The sequence below is a fragment of the Manis pentadactyla genome, chromosome 2, assembly GCF_030020395.1.
Source record: "Manis pentadactyla isolate mManPen7 chromosome 2, mManPen7.hap1, whole genome shotgun sequence".
Taxonomy (NCBI): domain Eukaryota; kingdom Metazoa; phylum Chordata; class Mammalia; order Pholidota; family Manidae; genus Manis; species Manis pentadactyla.
In genome coordinates, this window is record NC_080020.1 from 216,663,577 (window position 1) to 216,678,122 (window position 14,546).

At 50.0% G+C, this 14,546-nt stretch overlaps 1 protein-coding gene across 8 annotated transcripts in view; it reads left to right on the forward strand.

Annotated features, from left to right (window-relative positions):
* Positions 1-14,546, forward strand: part of DNMT3A (DNA methyltransferase 3 alpha) — a 114,580-nt gene that overhangs the window by 59,529 nt on the left and 40,505 nt on the right. For 6 of the 8 annotated variants that reach the window (XM_057497384.1, XM_057497382.1, XM_036881734.2 and 3 more), the window contains exons 5-7: positions 1,088-1,171; positions 2,516-2,559; positions 2,993-3,139. In XM_057497384.1, coding sequence (XP_057353367.1) covers positions 1,088-1,171; positions 2,516-2,559; positions 2,993-3,139 — 275 coding nt within the window. The remainder of the gene's footprint in view (positions 1-1,087; positions 1,172-2,515; positions 2,560-2,992; positions 3,140-14,546) is intronic. The other 2 variants (XM_057497385.1, XM_036881736.2) reach the window with 1 other exon arrangement.

The window sequence follows — 14,546 nt, forward strand, 5'->3', positions numbered from 1 at the left end:
CAGACCTATCACTGAGATTTGGGTTTGTTTTTAAGGGAATTTGGGGTAGCCCCTGGCTGAGTATAGTCTTAGATCAACCGGTAAGTTGGTCTAAGCACCCTGGCCTCCCCTGTCTCCAGGACCTGAGATGCCCTTAACAGTTATGTCTGAGCCTGCCAGGGCCACCCTGCAAGGCACACAGCCACCTGGCCCTGCCTGTGACCCTGGGTCCGGGCCAGGAGCAGATGGACTGCAGAGGGAGTGTTGAGAGAGCAGCTGACCCTCCTTGACTCAGGACAAGTGCCGCCTTCTGGGGCAGCCCAGTTTGTTGTTTTGCTGGGCCAGGCTGTAAAGTGTGCGATATCACTCCAGTGGGCATGCGCAGAGTGTGTCAGGGAGAAAATACCGGAAAGAAGCCAGTTGGAAACTGCCTGAGGAAAGGCGATCCTATTTGGGGGAACATGGGGGCCGGGGAATGGGGGAGCATCGGTGCTGTGGTCTAAAGTGAGCCTGTTTAGGAGTCAGGAGCCCTGAAATCTTACCTCAGCTCTGGCAGTAAAGTCACTCCACTCCCCTGGTGCCTCAGTTTCCCCACTGGCAAAATCTAAGGGCTGGACAAATACTCCCTCATCTCTACAATTCCTTTCAACCCTGATTTACTTTCGTTTTAATGAATAAGTGATTCCCCATAATCAAATGCCACGGAGGGTCTCCGGTAGGAAACTTTTGAGGTCCAAGGGACCTCGGGCCGCAGCCTAATCCGAGGGCGGGAGCCCCCTTCTGGCAGCCCAGCGCCGCTCGTGGGGCAGTTCTGAGGGGAGGAAGGGGGACCCCCGGCGGGCGGGAGGGGGACCCGGCTCCAGGGACTTGAGAAAAAGTTGGGGAGCTGGCTGTGTTGAGACGGTAGGGCCTAACGGCAGCACCGAGGAAGAGGCAGAAGGTCGGGTGAGACACACCGTAAATGCCTGTTGTGTCCCCGATTAGTGAGCACGACGCGCACGCCGGCGCCTGCGCTCACGCCGCCCCGTCCCATGCGCCCCGCGGTGGCCCCGGCGACCGCGCAGCCCGCCCCCTGCCAGTGCTGGCAACTGCCTCCCTCCTTCCCCAGGGCTCGGTGGGGTCGCTGTAACCCAGACCTGCCCTGGCCCGGGGGCGGACTCAAAGAGCCCCAGGGCACCTCTGGTGGGAGAGGGTAAGAAACATCCCCTGGGGGCCTGGGGAGTCAGAGGCCTTCGGTGCTGTGTCTGATTTCCGCTTTAGAGCCAGGAGATGAAATACCGGCTGTTTTTTCCGCTTTTGGCTTTTTGTCTCCCTCCCCCGCCCTCCCCCCCCCCCCCGCAGCGTTAGTGACCTTCCTGCTTTGGACCCAAGCTCGATTGCTTTGGACCCAAGCTCGATACTCCTGGCTTCAGAGAAAGTTCAGGGGCCCAGGTGAGAGGAGGGCTCAGTCCCCCACTCTTGTAGGAAGCCCAGAAAGGCATAATTAGCCCAACCCCACAGCCAGGGGCAGGGCAACTGCTGGGTGTGCTGCGTCTGAGAAGGGCAGCGGGCAGGTGGGGACCCGGGTGGGAGCCCAGGGATAACCTGGAGGAGTGTGGCTGCCCTCCTGCAGGTCGGTAGGATGGGGCGAGGGTGAGGCTCTCCTACAGACAGAACTGCTGGGGCTCCTGCCCCCAGGGAGGCCGTCCCCACCATGAACTGGAATTGGGGTCCAGGTGAAGAACTGCGCTGAAGAGGAACAGGGAAATGCATTTGGGAAGGAGAACAAAATTACTGTTACTGAGCACCTACTATGTGTCAAGCCCTGAACTAGGCATTAATGTTTCCAATAATCTAAGGATTTTAGAACAGTTAACTACCTTGATTCAGCTAGGAGACAGGAAGGAAAGTTTATATAGGTCATGGAGATAGCTGGAATCCAAGTCTTCTAGAATATAGGGCTGAGTTCTGGGACCTGAGATGAGATTGGTGTGGAAAATGGAGGTACTGAGGCAGATATTAGTATTAGAACCATAATACTGAGAACTGCAGGAGGACCTTAGAAATCATCTTCAGCCATCTTTATGTTCCAGGTTAGCAGACTCAGTCTCATAGACATGAGGCTGCTTCCCCAGAGTCGTACTCCAGTTGCCCTGTGCCCCCCGCCTCCCAGGGCATCTGTGCCGTACCCCACACATAGAAGCAAACGCTCCCTTCCAAGGCTGGGGGAGGCTCTGCAGGTGGATGTTTTCTCTCTCAACTCTGTTGACTGGGAAGATCTGAATGGGACAATTTCTAGGCCACCCCTTCTGTGTACCCGAGACAGAGTCAACAGGCCAGAAACCATGGTCCTGGCTTTTTGGTTGTTTTCTCGGATCTGGGCCTCCCACCCTGACCCAGTCCCTTCTCTGCTTTAGGCTATGCTCTGAGTCTTTGGGGCCAGCATGGTGTCTGGCACATGGTAGGCCATCAAGTTTAACACCCAGGCACAAGGTGGGGCCTCTGAGCCTCTCCTGTTAACTCTGCCGACAGCCCCTTTGTTCTTCCCTCTCCACAGGCAAAGAACAGAAGGAGACCAACATCGAATCCATGAAAATGGAGGCAAGTGTTTTTCTCAACCCCCAGGGGCTCTGTGGATCCTGGTTCTAGAAGAAAGCCCCTGCTCTGACCGTCTGTGGCCAGTGTGTGTGAGGGGAGCCTGAGGGGGCCTCTGCCCCCTTCCTTACGCATCCCTCTGTGAGGAGGAGAGGAGTGGGTGTGGAGTTGGAAGGCCCCCAACCAGGCAGCCAGTTGGTCACCTTGGAGAGCAAGCCCCTCCCTTGTGGCTAATAGCCACGTGCCCCTCCCCACCCCTCATTTCTCCAGCCCAGTCAGGGGCTGCCCAGCACTCAGGGGGTTGCTGTCTGTGGCCAGGAGCCAGAGCTCCTGTGCCCTGCTTGAGGTGAGTGCCTCCTTAGTTTCCATCCAGGAGGAACCAGCCCTACAGTGGGACTGTCAGGGCCTATGTTAATGTCAGTCTGTCTCTCTGTCCTAGGGCTCCCGGGGCCGGCTGCGGGGTGGCTTGGGCTGGGAGTCCAGCCTCCGCCAGCGGCCCATGCCGCGGCTCACCTTCCAGGCGGGGGACCCCTACTACATCAGCAAGCGCAAGCGGGACGAGTGGCTGGCACGCTGGAAAAGGGAGGTGAGGTGCCTTCTGGAATGGGCCCAGCCAGTCCCACAGAATTGGGAAACCAGATGTTAGGCTTCAGCCACCCTCTGGGCTGTTGTCAGGCCCTAGCTGAGCCTCAGTTTCCCCTTCAGGTTAACCTCTCACCTTACAGGGAACTGCTTAATCCCTATAGGGGCAGCAAATGTTTGCTAATTACTTACTGTGTACCAGGCAATGTGCTAGGCTCTGTGCATATATAATTCCTGCCTTTGTGGAGTTGACATTCTGATGGGGGAGACAGAAAACAAGTAAACAAGGAGCTGAAATAGAGGGTAACAGAGGCCTGCTTTAGGTGGGGTAGTCAGGAGAGGCTTCTTGGAGGAGGTTCTAGGCAGAGGACCCAAGACAAACAAAGCCCTGACTTGTTGGCAGAGTGAAAGACCAGTATGCCCTCGGCAAAATGAGCAAGGGAGAAAGTGGGGCCATGAGGCTAGGAGATAAGCAGGGTTCCAGTCTTATACGGCCTTATGGGCCCTGGTGGAAAGCTGCTATAATGCTGAGTACACTGAGCAGCCACTGAAGGGCTTCTGTGCAGAGGAATGATTTGATATGGATTACAGGAGCAGCAATGGATACAGGACGGATTCATGATGTATTTTGGGCTTCGTCATGGGAGGGGTGAAGGAAGTAGGCAGTGGAAGCACTCAAGGACAACTCCCAGGGGTCTCACCTGAACTCCCAGGTAATGGTTGTGACATGTCCCCAATGGGGAAGAGTAGGGGAGCAACAGGTTTGGCACAGGTGGGAATCAAGTGTTCGGCTTGAGATGCTGGGGTGCCTGGAGGCTGGGACATAGGGAGGTCAGGCTGCAGATACAAAGGTGGGAGGGTGCAAGAGCAGAAGCTGGCATTTAAGCCCATGAGACTGATAAGCTCACCTAGGAGACAGGGTGAGAGCTCAGAGACTGAGTCCCAGGATTGCATCTGCAGAAACATTTATGGGCTGCATAGAGAGGAAGAATGGCAGGCAGAGGGGACTGAGAAGGTGCCTGGGAGGAAGCTGAGGGGAGAAGAGCCGAGTCTCGGGAGGTTTTCTGGACAGTGGCGGCCCAGCCTTGCAGAAGATGAATTCGTTGAGACATGCCCATTGCAGCTGATTACCTGAGCTGGTGACTTTTCTAAGAGAAGTTTTTGTGGGAGGTCACGAGGGTGGATGGAAGCCAGGTGGTGGAGGCAGTGGACACTGAACGCCCAAGAGCGAAACCAGCCCACCACCCAGAGTTTGTGGGGCTGCTCTCCCGTGTATTTGATCAGTAGAGAGAAGCCGGGGTGACCTCCTGGGATGTCCCACCACCTGGGGCATTTCACCATCGCTCCCACTTTGTCTTTACCCGGCTCCCCAAGGAAGGCGCTCTGCCCATTCACGCTGTGTGGAAGCTTTGCTCCAGAACAAGGTGGGGGCTCAGCTGTTTGATAGTTTGCAGTTCCTTCAGGATCCTGGAAGGCAGGAATTTCTCTCCTGGAAGAGCCTGCAAAAGGGCAGCCTGGCCAGGATCTGGGAGAAGAGAAGCACTTGACCCTGAGCATAACTGTGCTCTTTGGGATGGAAATTTGGAGCTGGGACTATTCTCACCATCTGGACAGTTGCCCACTCCTCTGCCCTCTGGCACTGGTGGTAGGAGCTTTGTGTTTTAACCCTGTTAGGTGTGGTGCTGTGTTTCTGCTCTCCCTTAACCCTGGGGCCAGAAACTTGCACACAGTGACTTTTAGACCTAGAAGCTCTTCTGTAAATTCTGTGGTTCTCAAACTGTGCTCCCTTGAAGGAGGAGCATGGAGGCTTGCCCTTAGCTACAATAAAAAAGGGGATCTTTTCTTAACTCATATGAAAAATTAACATAATAGGTACATTTTCTCAATCTTAAGTTTTCTACTAAAATTTACAAAGACTTTTTTACTATGAACCTCTTGCAGTTTATTTAAATTAATTATAAATTTAATTTATAAAAATTAATATAAAATACAAATTAATTTATGAAAAATATTTAATTTAAAATATTTTAGGTATGTGTGACTTGGGATGTAAAGATCTATAAACAAATATAGTTTCTGCTGGCGAAATTGTCCCTGATTTATGTGAGACGAGTAAAGATGTCTGTAAAGAATTCCAAGACTTGAGTCCAAGCATTAGAACCGTTGATCCCCTCATTTCAGACTAGGGGACTGGCGCTGCAGAGCTGTTTGCTGGCAGCAAACTCAGGCAGCAAACAGGGGATGGGCGGGAATGGGATTAGAATTCAGACTTCCTACACAAGGAGCCTAGCCTCAGTGCCAACCCTCCCCTTTTGGGCTCTGCCGGAGGGCTGGAAGAGGGCAGGCTGCAGGTAACAAGGACGCTGGGGAGACAGGTAGCTTTCAAGACTCCCAAGTTTTCCTCAGACTAAAGACTGGCAGGCACTGTAGCCATGCGGCCTGTTGTCTAAGTGACTCACTAGGGGTAAGGACATCTTTACCCTTGAGACACCTCTTCTGTCTCATCTCAGTTCTCTGGCCTTTGACCATGTCTTCTAAAAGTGCCTCCCTAGGGCCTCCTCAGCTGGCCCCTGAGATTCTTCCCCATTTCCTCCAGCTGCATCTCCTTAGCATCCTCCTCTGACCCTTAGCTGTGGCATCCCCAGACCTCAGCCCCCACTCTCTGCCAGTCTTGATCCCCTTACCACTTACATGCCCTCCTCCCCAAAAAGACCTCCCCTCTTGCCCAACCTTAGTTCCAGTTGTTTTCCAGGCAGTGTCACTCAAAGGTACAGACAGCATTGCCTAACCTCAGAATTCCACACCTGCTCTTTGAAAGTTCCCGCAGGCCACCATTACTGAGCTGACTACCAGAACCTTCCGTGTCTGTGCACTGTGTAAGATACTGGGGCTGCTGGGAGTCTAGAAGGTTCCTACTTCTCCCCTGATAGGATGAGAGCTTGGGACCACCTCAAGAAAGCCATTGCCCTGAGGGGCTTCGGCTGTTCTGCCTGGGGTCATCCACAGATCAGCAAGGTGTGGCTTTTGGCTTTTTAAAGAAGGAACTGAAATTTAGGGAAAGGGGAGGAAAGGCGTTGCCAAAAGAGGTGTACATCATGTGCAGAGGTCCTGAGGCACAAGGCAGCATGGCACGGGATGGCCGTTTGTGGTGATGGAGCGCAGAGTTCCAGGCCTGAGAGCAGCTGGAATGTGACCAAGAAGGTAGGCAGGACCAAAGCAGGGCCTGGGGCTTGTGCGTGCTGCTGTGGGGCTTCCACCAGACCCTAGTCTGCACCTGGCTGTTCCCTGGTCCACATGCCCCACCTGTGGGGCCTTCTTCCCTTAAAATTCCTCCTTGGCTACTTTCTCTTTCCTATAATCACCCTTGTCAGTCCATCCAGTTATTGAGTCAGGTCTGCTGTTTACTTCTCTGTCCACCTGAGATTGCCTACCCACCAAAAAGAATTTTTTTAAGAAGACTTAGAATATCACAAAATGAGTGGAATTTAAAATACCTAGTTGAGGACAATGGGCCCTTTCCTCCTTCCCTGAGACCACAGTGGGAATTCCTGCTGGGACTGGGAGCTGTCGTCTTGTCTGGCCCATCTCCTGTTCCCTTCACTGCCTTACTAATCCTTTTAAGGATTAAGCTCTGCTTTCATATGAGCAGGTCCTGCAATACAGCCTACAGTGGCTCACCATTGTCTGCCTATCGTGCCAGATATCTCCTGGCTGTTTCTCAAGGCTTCAACCCTCACTGTGACCTCCGTAATCATCCTACCCCACTTAACTACCATTGTCTAATTGGAAGGGCCCCTGTGAGGGACCAGTCTCCATTATATTTGTCACGCCCCTACCTTCCTCCCTGGCTTTGTTCCTGCTGTGCTCTCCCCTATCCATTCCTCAGGGTTGAGTCCAAGAGCTGCCTCCTCTTCCAGGAAGCTCCTCAGGATTTCTCCAGTGCACAATGACCTATTCCTTTCTCTGCACTCCTGTAGCCCTTACTGTTAATATTGTTGGATTTAGCACCCAATTATCATTCATAGAGTATTTTCACTATTTTTTATGTGTTAATCATGTCTGTCCCCATCTGCCCAGCCTGGTATTGGGTAGGGAGAATAGGCTTGATGAAAACCCATTGGTTGACTAAATAGTTGGGAGGCTGGTGAATGTAGTACCTCACTCAGGAAGCTCGTGACCTTGGATTTCCACCTTGAGGGCCAAGTCCTTGGTTTCCAGGTGTATTTTTCAGGGATGCTGACAGGTATGCCTGGAGAACAGCATAAGGCCAGGCTGTGTGGGCATGCTCCCATGGGCAGGGTGGTGCCCCGACTTTCTCCACCCTGCACTGCTGCTCTTCCCATTGGGCCTTTGCTGTCCTTGAGCCGAGAACCTTCCCTGGCCTGGCAGAGCTGGCCCAGGAGCAGCTGGTGGGGAGGGCAGAGATGCAGCAATTCCTCCTCCCCAAGGAGGGCAAGTGCTGGCTCCTCTTTCTAGTAATTACTGGAACAAAATGATCTGAGGGAGCACTTGGGGTTTAGGAAGGGTTTCTCACGTGTGTGACTTCATTGGTCCTGGCCACTGAGAGGCAGAAGGGGCGCAGAGGCCTTGTCCAGCAGCTGGAACAGTCATCCAGCCAGAGGGGCTGCAGACCCCCAGTTTGTGTCACTGCATATGCTTTTAGGACTCTGTTATAGCTGGGTGATATTATGGCTCTCTCACTAATATCTTTACCCTACCTGATTCTAAATTATTGCAAGGCAAGGATATCATGTCCTGCTGACCTGAGATCTGGTTTCTTTCCGGGCTCCCAGCCTGAAGCAAGGGACTCATGCATTCTTACACTTACTGGATGCCTAAACCATATTCTAGAGTGGTGATAATAAGTAATTTGTGGTCCAAACAGAGTCTCTGTTCCCCTCCCCTCCCCTCCCACTCCTACACTCAGATACCTCCCTTCCCCTTGCCCCAGGCTGCCCAAGGGGTAGCACAGCCTTCACATTCCTGAAGGGAAGGGTGCCTTTGGAGGGAGTTCACATGCTGACTGTGCCATGTACTGGAGTGTGACCCCACCCCAGGCATCGTTTAACCTTGGCTGGACTTGGCTGTGCTCTGCTCTCCTGGCACATCTCATCTCAAGAGAGCAGCACTCCCTAGTTGGTTTCCTGCCTGTGTCCAACCCAAACGTATTCAGTGCGGGCACTCTGGGCACCTCTGCCCCAGGGCTGGCATTCAGGAGGGACTGGATAAAGGTTTGCTGAATGAATAAATAATTCTAATCACAGAATTGTGTGGGTTAATAAGGCAATACACAACATTTAAGACTCCTAGTACAGGGCTAGCATATAACAGAAGGTCACTGATACTTTAAATGATTTTTAAATTACATAAGAATTACACAACTACATTCAATGTTGTAAAAAACTTATCCCTTCCCCACAATTTTAATTCCCACCAGAGGTACCTGATGCTATCAATTTGGTGTATATGTGATATGATTTTTTCTATCTGTGTGTGTGTGTGTGTAAATACCTAGTTTGCTTCACAGTTGCTTTTTTTCTTTCCCTTTTTTACGCAAATGGAACCACACCACAGTTTCGTTTTACAGCTTGGTTTTTCGTTTACAGTAAGTCTGGGCAATCTAGCCATGTAATTACTGTTATATTCCACCATACGGATTACCCTGTTTTTATTTAACCATTCTCTGGTTGGTGGGTATTTGTGTTGTTTACAGCATTTTGCATAAGCATTGCAGCAGTGAACACCATTGCTCATGCCTCATTGTGCGTCTGTGTTTCTCCAAGACAGATACCTAGGAGAGATGCTGGGCTGAAGGGAATGAGTATTTTGAATTTTATAAAATCTGCCAAATTGCCCTCTAAAAGGGCAACACCAATTTATGCTCCCATAAACAGGGTATGAGAAGACTTCCACCTTTGCCAACATCACTATTTTGCTAACCTAATGGGTGTGAAAATGGTATCTGTTATGATTTTAATTGGCATTTCCCAGATAATAAGTGAGGTTGGACGTCTTTTCATATGTTTATAGGCCATTTGTGCTGCTGGCTTCTGTGAGCTGAGCAAATGTTCCTTCCTCTTGCTTTATAACCCTGCAGTCTCAACAGACTGTGCTTCCTTTCCACCCTGGGAAGAACAGCCTGTGAATGTCCAGAGGGTCATCTCCTGCCAGGCTATATTCCATTTAATACGCAATCACTGAGCACCTACTAAGTAGGGGGCATTGTGCTGGGGGCTTTGGGAATAAGGAGATGAATTACGTGTGATCTCCTGGGTAGTAAAGGAGACATGAGAAATGGCAGTGCGAAGTAGACCATTAAGTTCTAAAACCAAACTATTAGCAAAGTTCATGGGTAGCAGTTTTAGGGTATTCTGACCGGCAGCAGCAGACATTCCTCACTTATTCACCATATATAAATTAATTAAAGCCTGAACTTTTGCCACATGGGCTCAAAAATAACATCACCCTTCAAGGGAATGGCGCTATTTGGAGGAGGCATGACAAGTACACTCTACCAAAAGGCTCAACGTGTTTCAAAGGTACTCCTGTGACAGCCTATATAAGCAGTCGTGACTTCCAGGGCTGGCCTTTGGAACAGGCTATGAGATAGTCCTCACAGAGGCTCCCCATTGTCTCTCAAGTGGGTGGGCTGTTCGCACACGGAGTGTTCATCTGGGGGCTCAGAGCAAATAGCTCGTAGAACAACTCCCACTTTTCAGTGGTTTCAGAGAAAACAAGCAGTGGGGAGGGCCACAGCAGCTGGTCCAGGGTCCAGCAGCTGGTCACAGCAAAGCCTGAGATAGGCAAAAGGGAGCTGACTTTACTAGGCACCTACTTTGTGCCCGGCACTGTGCCAAGAGCTTTAACTTTCACCACAATCCTAAACTATGAAAAAGTTAATTCATGTGTCAGGAACCATCGAATGGAGCCTACCCCAGTGGCCCGGTCCATGTCACAGATCTAAACCTCAGCAGCCTGCACTTTCAGAAAACACCTGTCAGAGAACCCTAACATACACCAATTACAGTCCTCCAACAGTCTGAGCCAGCTCACCTGACCCTAGAAAATAGGACCTGCCGGCCTCATTGGGCAATTCTCAATCTCCTAGCCAGTGAAGCCCTGTTTTGATGCTACTTCTAATGCTCTATAAAACTTGCTCTTTATGTGGGAGGGACTTGGTGAAGGGGGGAGTCTAGTAAACATAATGTTTCTCATGTAATTGCAGATTAATGAAACCAAAATAAAAAATAAAAAAAAAAACTTGCTCTTGCCCCAAATCCTTAGGAAGACTGCTCCCCCAATCCACGGGTTGCTCTCCCTTGAGTAAAGTACATCAAGCTCGTTACCAAATTGTATCATTCTTGTTGTTTGACAGATATCCACCATTACTCTAAGAACTATTTTTATCCCTGTTTTCCTATTAGAAAACTAAGATTCCCTAGGGTAGGGAGATAAGAGCCACGTGGGTGTCCTTGTGGAGAGGCCCCCTGGACTCTAGATCTCATGCTGCTTCTGTTTTATACCCAAATGACTCAACTAGAACCCAGTCTTCCTGACAGTCTTGGCTTCTCCTGAAGCTAGAGTCCAGGCTGCCGCTGGCCCAGCCCCCCAGCCAGCCACCTCCCCTTCCCCCCAGTTCAGCTGCCAGGTTCAGGGCTCCTGCAGCTCTCCCAGGTTTGGTCTTCTCAGCCCTTGGGATGGGTTTTCCCTGCCCCACTCATTTGGTCCCGATCCCTTCCCTTGAATTGCTGTTTTCTCATGATCGTACATTTGACGTCGTGAGATCAGGTTAAAAGTGGAATGAGATTCAGAAGGCCTGGTTTCTGGTCTCAGCCCCTACCTCAGATCAATTTGAGGTTTTTCTCCTCTCTTCACTTCAGTTTCCTCATTTGTAATGCTTCTGAAGATTTTTAAATCTTTGAGAGACTCTAAAAGTTCATAATTTGGGAGGAGGACAGGAATCATGACCTGTAGACCCCTTTAGCTCTTATACTACCTTGCACATGAATTCCAAATTAAGTATTTGAGTGAATTCTCAGACTGCACATATAAGCCTTTTCTAGAAGCATGTAAAGTATCCTGATAAGGACTCTTAAAAAAACTCATAAAATTCACATCTGTGGTGCTAGAATCTAGTTTTTGTTTCCTCTTCACTATCGTCCCCATTTCTTCCTCTGTTGTTTTATGCCTGGATCAGAAAGGCAGACCATGATGCTCATCTTCAGCCATTAGGCCAGGTGAGAGAGGGGCTTGAGCTCATCCTCCAAGGCTGATGTTGCAAAATGTGTCCCCTTCTCTGACTTGCACATCTTCCGGTGGCATTTCCTCAGCTCAGAAATTCACATCCCTGACTCCGGCCTTGGTCACCACCTACCTATATCTGCCCCTTACTGCTAGTTTTCCTTAATCATATATCATTCATTCATCAGTTCAGAGTTGCCAACCTTAAGTGAGCACAGAGTGTTATTTGGGCTTTAAGAAAACACTGTATATGTCTGGATATCTACTGTGTTCCAGCATTTTCTAAATACTAAGGCAAAAAATTTAAAGGAAAGTCAGAATCCCATCCTGGGGTGCAACCCTTCCCTGGGAGAAGAGGTAGATAGGTAAGTGAATAAATTGTGCCACAACCCAGGAAGGGCTATTAACAGAAATACAAGCACAGAGGCCATGGGGAGCTAACTAGCCCTGCCCAAGGGCCTTGTGGGGGGCTTGCCGAGGAGGAGACGGCACAGAGCCACCACAGGACAGGCGTTTGCCTGACAGGACAGTGGGGAGGGGCATCAAGTGGGGTCCTCAGGAAGATGATCTAAGAAATCCTCTGGGAGTTTGGAGTCAAGAGTGCCTCAGGATGTCTTGCATATTTAGTTCAACTTTGAGAAGCTTTCTCAGAGCACTTCCATGAGGCCGACAGAGGAGAAAATAAAATGGCGATGTTCTCTCTGCTTTGCTTTAAGAACTAGACCATTTTTCGAGGAGACCCCAGGGATGTTCAAGCATGGGGAGGTCGACTGGACTCTGTGACTTTATTAAGGAGCCAATATGCCAGATGAAGGAGATAAAGAACTTGAATTCAGTAGTTACCAATGCATATGGCACAGTGCTGGCACTGGAGGAGATGACAGGACATTATTCCTGTCCCAGAGGCACATATTACCTAGTGGAGGAGGTGGGAACGTTCACTGTGACCCTCAGTGTCAGATGGAGCATGGGGTTTGTTCTGTGCTCCTGGCACCAAGAGTCTGGTAAGCACAAAGGACAGTGAGAGCACTTCTGGGGAATTCCAGAAAGCTTCCTGGTGGAGGTGTCCTTTGAAAATTCCAATAGAGACAAATAAGGAAGGCATTTCAGGGAGAGGAACCACTGAGGGCAAACAGAAGGTGCTATAAAGCTTCTGGGTTATTCTGGTAACTAAGGTGTGGAACTGGGAAAGAAATAAGAGAAAACTACAAAGCAAGGTGGTCAGATCATCAAAGTCCTTCCTGTCACAGTGAGAAATAACAGGCTTCACTATACAACTGGGAGCAGGAATATGAGATCCGGATGTGTATTTTGGGACAATAACCCTGGCAGCATGGTCAGAGGGCCCAGAGGGGGAGTTTAGAAGCAGGAACTGATAAGAGGGCATTACATTTGGCTTTGAGGGTCAGGTTATGGGATGCAGATTTGATAGAATTGCTAGAACTTGTCTCTGGTTGAAAGGAAGTGAGAGATCTGCTTGGTACTTGGAGGCAGGGGTGGGGGCAGTCATTATCTGAGCTAGAGAATCCTGGAGGAGCAGCAGGTTTGGGGCAGAAAGGTGGTGTGGACTTCTCATTTTCTTGAGGATGTATTTTGATGAGAAGTTTTTAACTTTAATAATGTCCAATTTTTTTTCTCTTGTGTGTGTGTGTATCTCTAAGAATTCCCTACCTACCCCAAGATCATGAAGATACTCTTTTAGGAGGGGGTGGACTTGGGACTTAGGTTTTGGACAAGCTGCTTTTGAGAAACCAGCAGGGTGGCTGTCCATGGGGAGAGGTTCAGCAGGCAGCTCAAATGTGGGTCTGGACCCAGACTCAGGAGTCAACCCTGTGGAGGTCAAGTGCAGGCTGCAGAGCTGGGAGGGAAAAGCCCAAGCAGGAGAGGGGAGAGCAGCCCTGCCTTACAATAGAGATGGAGATAGAGACAGAGACAGGATAGGGAGGGACAGGGCCCTGGGGCTTCTGGGAGCAGCTGGCAACCGGGACAGAGCCCGGAAGGAGTTCCAGAGCCAATTAGAGGATTGCTGAAGCCCCCCCTTGAGCCCTTCCTAACCACCACCAAGTCTCTGGGACCGTCCTGGTCCTTTTCTTCTCAATTTACACTCTCCCATGCCAACTGCATGCCATGTGTGTGCATGTGTTCATTTGCGAATTTTAGCATTTTCTGACTTGCCATTTCTTAATAACTTTCTACATATGCCATATGACTCTTTCCTTATTCCTTTTAGTCAGTGAATGGTGGGTAGTATAAATATTTTAATGTTTAACTTCTAACTCGGAGTAAATAAAGAGGGACAAAACAGCTCAGTCTCCTGTACATTTGAATCTAGCTGCTGTTTAAAAGGCAACTTTGTGGGGCAAACAAACGAAAAAAAACTGAGCTGGGCTTGTTTTACACATAACAAAGATGGAATCAGAATTCAGCACTTCCTAAAGGGTGGGTTTGTGTGGTCCATCAGAATCACCTGGGCAGTACATGAAAAAGGTACATTCCCAAGTCCCATTTCGCACCTATGGAGGTGGAATCTCTAGGGCGGTTCTTAAGAAATCGGATTTTCTAGCCAGCTCCCCAGGTGACTCTGGGGTGTATAAGAGTTTAAGAACTGCCGAGCTTTGAATGATTTGAACTAAACCAAATCTGGCACATAAAGAGATTCCCAAAAAGATGCATCTGTTGTATTGCCTACCACTCTTGTCACCCACATCAGGTCTCAGCGCACATTCAGATCACCTGGGAATTTTGTTTTAACAACCACTGCCTGGGCCCCTCCTTTGGACTCCTTACATCTAGAATTTAGTGATGGGCCCAGCCCTGATAGGTTCTAATGCTTTTTAGGTAAGTGTAACGTACAGCGATGTTGAGACTGTGATCTTGAATGCTGAGCTGAGGAAGAAGAACGGACTCTAAGGCAGGCAGAGCTAGGGAACCATTTCCAAACCTGGGTGGAGGGGAGAAGACCGGAAAGGACTTGGTAGAGGAATTCAAATTTCTCCTTTGGGATGGAGATGGTAGGTGGTCCTGCGGTTTTCAGCAAGAGTTTACTGCAGTGCCTGTCTGCTGGGCTCCTCCTGGGTCTTCTTTCTGGACTCTGAAACTTGAGAGGGTGTGCATGCCTGAATCTGAATGGTGGTCCCTGAGGCTTCTTCCTTTGACCCCTGAGCCTACAG